At 53.4% G+C, this 6,768-nt stretch overlaps 1 protein-coding gene across 1 annotated transcript in view; it reads right to left on the bottom strand.

The window, feature by feature from the left end:
- Positions 1-5,297, bottom strand: part of slitrk5 (SLIT and NTRK like family member 5) — a 5,967-nt gene extending 670 nt beyond the window's left edge. The window contains exons 1-2 of the mRNA XM_076015841.1: positions 5,062-5,297; positions 1-2,816 (exon numbers count right to left, since the gene is read on the bottom strand). The exon at positions 1-2,816 is cut by the window's left edge and continues 670 nt beyond it. Of these exons, the coding sequence (XP_075871956.1) occupies positions 146-2,758 (2,613 nt within the window). The 5' untranslated portion in view covers positions 2,759-2,816; positions 5,062-5,297 and the 3' untranslated portion in view covers positions 1-145. The remainder of the gene's footprint in view (positions 2,817-5,061) is intronic.
- Positions 5,298-6,768: the final 1,471 nt, after the last annotated feature.

The raw sequence follows: 6,768 nt of genomic DNA, 5'->3' as shown, positions 1-6,768 counted from the left end.
GCTCGCCTTCATGCCTCGTTTGTGTTGTGCCAAGGCACCCTGTTAAGACTGAGCCACCATTTTTCAAGGAGGGATCGAGAGAGACGGAAAAAAAAACAAAAACAAAAAAAAAACGCTTTAGCGCAAAGCGCCGTCCCCCGTCCGCTCAGAACTGGCTGAAGGTGGTTTGTTTCTCCAGGACTTCAAGGTAATCGGGCTCTGACTGCAGTTTCGCTTTTAGCTCCAAGTACTCGTTCCTGTTGGGCTCCACATAGACAGTACTGGGCGCCGTGCCGTACAGCACCGTCTCTCTTATCCTCTCCGGGTGCAAGAACTGGCGTCTGACATCAAAGTTGGGGTTGTACGTGTATGACACAGGCCCGGCGTACTTGTACTCTAAATTGGCGCCTGCCGGAATGGACGCCAGGGATGCGTGGGTGGCCTGCTTGTCGGGCTCCAGGATGCCTCTGAAGAAATGGTCTGCGTCCTGCACCGGGGAGGGGTTCTCGCGTGGCTCAATGGTGCTTACGCTGTACGACGGGCTCCTCATGGTGCTGCTGTCCCGCTCCTCCTCGGGGGTACTCCTGTATGTGACCTTGAGCTCGTGGAGGTCACGGTAATCCTCCACGGTATTGCCTTCCCGTGACCTGTAAATGGGGTTCTTGCACATGTGGCCCATGGGGTGGGGGATGTACTCGTAGACGTGGCCGGCCGGCGCCTTGACTTTGGGGCAGGAGCGGTTGCTATAGAGGCTGTATTGCAAGTTGAAGGAGCTCACGTCCGAGTTGTTGGTGCTCGTGCGGTCACTCTGCGACTTCTTGCGCTTTTTCATCACCACCACAAACAGCCCGGCGGCCACAAAGACGGACATGATGAAGACGAGCAGGAGGCTGAGGATGAGGACGGAGAGGGGGACGGTGCTGGTGGCGGCGTTGAACTTGTGCGGGGCGTCCGTGGTGGCCGCCGAGTCGTCCGTGGGCTCCTCGGTCGGGACGGTCGGCAGGACGTACGCGTCGGAGTTGTCCGGGCAAAGCAGCTCAGAATCGACGGAGCGCAGTTCCTTTCTGGCTTGGAGTCTGGGCGTTTCGCACACGACCTCGTTCACCATTGTGCCTGGGTTGAGTTGCTCGAGCCATATCTTCATCCCCACGATGTCGCAAGAGCAGTCCCAGGGGTTGTCGTAGAGGTCTATCTGCACCAGCAGCTTCAGCTCGTCCAAAACGCCACTCACGGGAAGGTTTTGGAATTGATTGTTGCGCAGATTTAGCCTGGACAGAGAGAGGCTGGAAAAGATGCCCAGGGGTAATGTTTTGAGGAGGTTATTGTTGAGGAAAAGCAGCTGGAGATTAGGGAGAAAGCGGAAAGTGCCCGCGTCAACCTCCTTGATTTTGTTGTACTCTAAATAAAGATACTGCAAGTTCTGCAAACCAAAAAACATTTCCCCTGTGAGCCTGTCCATGAGATTACCATTTAAATACAGCCTACGCAGGTTGGTTAAATCCCCAAAAGCTCGGTCATGGATGAGAGTTATCCTGTTGTTCCCCAAGTGGAGCAAATCCAATCCGGTGGCGTCGACAAAATCTGATCTCCGTACAACAGGGATGTAATTTCCTGTCAGATACATCTTTTTCGGATTGTATGGCTTGGGTTTGAGATCAGAGATGCTTTCGATCTTTCTCTCTTGACAGTTGACGTTGAGCCCAATCTCTGATATCTGCAGGTTACACGTGCAGTCAGTGGGACAGTCCAAAGGCACAGGAGATTTGGTCTGAAAAGCAATGATGGTGCCGTGGTTGGGGTGCACACCTGTGTTCCTGCTCGTGGGCTTTGCCCGAGTTCTGTTAAACTGACGGGCGCCCTTGGTGGGCTTAGTGGATCTTAAAACAGCCGAGGAGGTGACTGAGGACGTGACAGAAGCAGGTGTGGTCTGGTAATATCCATTCGTGCTGCTTGGGGGCGCCGGTCTGGCCGTGTCTTGTCGCGGGCAGAGCTCCTGCTTGGAGACCTCGTCCAGGTCCCTGCCGTGGAGCCTGAAGGGTGTCTCGCACACCACCTCGCCCACCAGCGCCGTGTAGGCTATGCTCTCCAGCCAAGCTTTGAGAGCGACAAGCTCGCACGAGCAATTCCACGGGTTCTCCTCCAGTTGTAATTCCACAACCTTGTCCATGTGCTCCAGCAGGCCAATGTATGGGAACATTTTCAAGCGGTTCCCTCTCAGGTCCAGGTGCGTGAGGGGCACGTAGCGGAAGATGTTGGAGGGCAGCGCGGACAGCAGGTTGTCGTTCAAAATCATCACCGTCAACTGGTGCAGCTTGCTCAAGGCGTTGGATTCTATGTTGGTGATGTAGTTGTAATCGATCTGTAGGTATTCCAAGCTCTCCAGTCCCGCAAAAGTGTCGTCCCTCAGCACCTCAATCTTGTTGTTGTTCAGGTGCAACCGTTTTAATCCCTGCAGTCCGTTGAAGGCGCCCGACTCAATCTCTGAGATGTCATTGTTCCCCAAGTGCAGGATGGTCACCCCGGTGTAATTGATGAAATCGTTGACCGACAGCTTCTTCAGGAGGTTCCCCGTCAGCAGGAGGTGGTAGGTGGAGAAGCGGACGGGGCTGATCTCCGTCAGCCGGATGATGCCGCGGTTCTCGCAGCTCACCATCAGGATCCCCTCCTTCTCCTCGCACGTGCACAGGCTCCGGCAGATCTCCCCGTAATTGTCATACATCTCGACCAGCCTCAGAGATGATGCAATCAGCAGGATTATTTTTAGGATCCAGATATGCATTTTTCCTGGGAGAGGATGCCCCAGCTCACTCAAGTGTGGCGCCAGCGCGAGGTGTCATCTGGGGAGGCAGAGGAGAGAAGAGCAGAGAGGACGGGGTCTTGATTTGCATAGCATGTAAAAGAGACGTGAATTATTCACAAAAATGCATTTTTCAAAATGGGGCCCCCTCTGATGAGCACCTTAAAAGACGCGAGTGGTGAACGTGCGCGGCCAAAAAGGACACGGAGGCCTATTAATGTTCGCCCATTATGCAGATGTGCATCGTTTTAGCTTCAGAGGGCGGCAGACAACAAGCAACCGGGGCTGAATATTTAATCAATTCGCACTTAAACGATTAAGTGCGATCAAGTTATGAGCGCGAGTGCCTCGGTGCGGACGGACACTGCGCAATTTTGTGTCGGTAAGACACGGCAGCTCGCCTGAGAGGACGGGGGGTGGAGGTTGAGGGAGAAGGGGGGGCCCTTTGCCATCTATGGTAGATCATTCACTGATTGAAGCCCTCGGAGCGTATCGCTGTGATGTGGGGGAGTGGAGGTGGTGGTGGGGGGTGGGAATAGAAATGCACACACACACACACACACACACACACACACACACACACACACACACAGACACACACAAAAGGCTCACTGTCAAAATACCACAAGTCTCATATCCCTCTGAGTGACGGATGATGTGGCATCTTATTTGTTCGCGGCTCTCCCTGATACACATTGAGCAAAGTACGACCAAACACCAGCACCACACACACACACGCACCCCCCCCCCCCCCCCCCCGAAAAAAAAACAATGCAACTCCTCGCCTCCTCAGCGTCACTCACCCCACATACCCGCTGACTTGCGGGCGAACTGTCGGATCGCCTCTCCCCACATCGGGCCGACAGACATGACAACTCGAGGTTTTTTTTTTAATCCTATATTTAAAAAGAAAATACAGAGGAAATAATCCTGGCTGTCTCCTCTTATGAACGAACCGCCTGAAAGAAGAAGAAGAAGAAGAAGAAGAAGAAGAAGAAGAAGAAGAAGAAGAAGAAGAAGAAGAAGAAGCCGCCGGTGTTCATTTTCAACCCCCCCCCCCTTGCGGCCCTCGTTTGGAGGGGGGGTATAAAAATGTGAATATCAACCCTACGAGGCGAGATTCGCTCTTCGTCTGCTATTTCTTCTTCTTCTTCTTCTTCTTCCCCTCCTTCCTCCTCCTCTGCCCACGGGCTTAAAGGAAAAGGAGAGGAATGCCAGGGAGTTGAGCACAAGGCGCGTGCTGTTGCTGCTGATCCCCCCCCCCACCCAAAAAAAAAAGAAAGAACAACAACCACCCGAAACAAAATCAAATCAACTACGTTAAATAAAGAATAAAGGGGGGGGGGGGGGGTTGCATGCAAGGCGAGGGTAAATAACCCCACCATCAAGTATTCCGCGCGGCATCTGCTGTGTAGAAAGGTTACGCGTTCCCTTCTTTCTCCCCTTCCTCTCCTCTCTCTCCCTCCTTTCTCTCCTTCTCTCCCTCCAACGCGGACGCGTGAGCGCGCGCGCTCGCACGCGCACACATTTGGCACGTTCGCTCCTTTATGAAAAATAATGAACAAAAGCCTCCACTCAGCGCAGAAAATCCTGCCCCAAAAGTGCGCATTTCTGACAGGCATAATAACACGGACGCGCAACACCCCCACCCACCACCCACCACTCACACACACACACACACACACACACACACACACACACACACACACATACACATGAATTGCCTTAATCTTAAGAAATGTCTCGAATGTTCCCTATATGGTCCGAGTAACTTAAGAGCATCACGACGCGGGCGCCGCCGTATGTCTTTTTATGATCATCATCATTATTATCATTTAGAATCGATACGCGGGCGCGCACGGAGACGAGAGAAGAAGTGAGCGCCCGCCGCGAGCCCCCCTCCCCCCACCCCCCGCCTCGCCTGCATGCGCGTCGTTGCCGAGGCAGAGCCGCAGACACCTTGCTCGACAGCGTCTTGAATCCGGATCAACTTCAGCAATGCAACTGATGTGGCGGCGGATGATGTCGGCGGCGCGGAAACAGAGATTTCAGCACCGCACAGGCGCGGACAGTTCCCTTCCTTCATCCCCGTTAGCACCGCCACCCCCCCCCCCCCCCCCCAACCCCCCATTACCCCCAACCCTCCGCTTCGAAATAAATAAATACATAAATAAATAAAATATATATATGTGTGTGTTCAAGGCGAACACACCGCACGGACACGCACACGCAGTCATACACTCATTAAAATAGGGAGCAGCGGCGAAAGGCGACCGTCCTCTTACCGTTCCGATCCCGGTAAACGCCAAAGCATCCCCGAAAATCACGGCTGAGCCGCCTTCAGGTTCTCCTCGTTCAGTCTCCAACCCTGCCGCAACCATGGATTTTGGTGGTGGGTTTTTTTTTTTCTTCTTCTTCTTCCTCTTCTTCTTCTCCCTCCCTCTCCCCCCCTCCACCCCGCACACACACCTCCGATCTCTTGCCTCCAATTAAAAAAAAAAAAAAGAAATCAAGAAAAAAAGAAAAGAAATCAAGAAAAGAAAAAAAAAAGAGACGTGGATCGGGGCGGGGGGGGGGGGCGGTTGGGTACGAGGGTGGATTTAAAAAAAAAAATAAAAGAAAAGGGGGGTTTAAAAAAACCAAAAAAACAGCAAATCCTTCAAGTCAGGTCTCGGCGTTTGGCTCCATGCAAGCAGTGACGCGGGAGAGCGGCGGCAGTTCTCATTCAGGCCAATGACGCGACAGCCAGCGCGGCGAAACGGGATGCGTTCCTCCAGCGGCGGCGGCGGATGCTGCTCCTGCTGCTGCTGCTGTTGCTGCTGCTGCTGTTGCTGCTGCTGCTGCTGCTGCTGTTGCTGGTGGTGGTGGTGGTGACGCTGACGCTCTCGTGAGCGCGATCATGTCTGAAGAAAAGCCAGAACCAAAGTTGGAACATGGCGTGCCGGACGATGACAAGTCGGTAATGTCTTCCAGTAAGGGGGGATGAAATAAAACAACAACAAAAATAAAATAAAACGGGTATCGATGAGGGAGGGGGGAAAGGAGCGAAAATCAGGCGAGGCTCGCCGCGTGCATTTTAACCGTGACTTTCATCCATGCGCACTGGCGGCGGGGGAGCGGAGGAGAAAGAGGCACGAAATCAAACGTCCCCTCCTCCTCCTTCTCCTCCTCTTCCTCCTCTTCTCCCTCCTCCTCCTTCTCTCCTCGTCTGCTGCTGCTGCTGCTGCTGCTGCTGCTGCTGCCGCCGCTGCCAGCGGTGCGGCTTGTACCACCGGTCCGCGCGGAGAATCTGCCCAAGGTCTTTTTTTCCCCCCCGTTTCCCCGCCGCTTTTTGTGTGCGTGTGTATGTGTCAGTGCAGCCTCCGCGCGCGTGCGAACCGTGCAGGAATCAGCGGATGCATCCCGTCTTCTTCTTCTTCTTCTTCTTCTTCTTCTTCTCCTCCTCCTCCTCCTCCTGTTCCTTCTCTGCACTCCCCCTCTCCTCGCAACGGCGAACGCAAAATATCCAGTGGCGCGCGTGCGCCTTCAACTAGTGGAACTTCACGTCAGCTACGAAAACGTAGGGGGAAAAAAAAAAATAAATAAAAAATAATAATAATAATAATAATAATAATAATAATAATAATAATCTCTTTCTTTTTGTTTCTTTCTGAAACAATCACAAGCTGAACGGAGAGCCGAGCTCACACGCGCACAACACGCACCAATCCTCCTCTCCCTCCTCCCGCTTTCCTCCGTTTTCTGGGACCGTCACGGCGCGGAAATGAAAAGCAATTTAATGCGCGCAATACTCTTTAAGGGGGGTATGGTAATGCAGGCGAGGGAGGGAGGGGTGCGGAGGCGGGGGAGGAGAGGGGGCGCGTGGTGGGAGGGGACGAAGGAAGGATGCAAGTGTAAGAGACCCGTAGAGGGCAGCACAATGATGAACAAGAACAAAACAAAAAATGGTTGGGTTTGGGTCGGGGGCAACTTCCCGGATTCCAGGCCAGGTT

This window comes from Nelusetta ayraudi, unplaced genomic scaffold (genome assembly GCF_046127955.1).
Source record: "Nelusetta ayraudi isolate G7.1 ecotype Tasmania unplaced genomic scaffold, CSIRO-AGI_Nayr_v1 ptg000006l, whole genome shotgun sequence".
NCBI classification, from domain to species: domain Eukaryota; kingdom Metazoa; phylum Chordata; class Actinopteri; order Tetraodontiformes; family Monacanthidae; genus Nelusetta; species Nelusetta ayraudi.
This window is presented reverse-complemented; position numbering and strand designations above follow the sequence as displayed.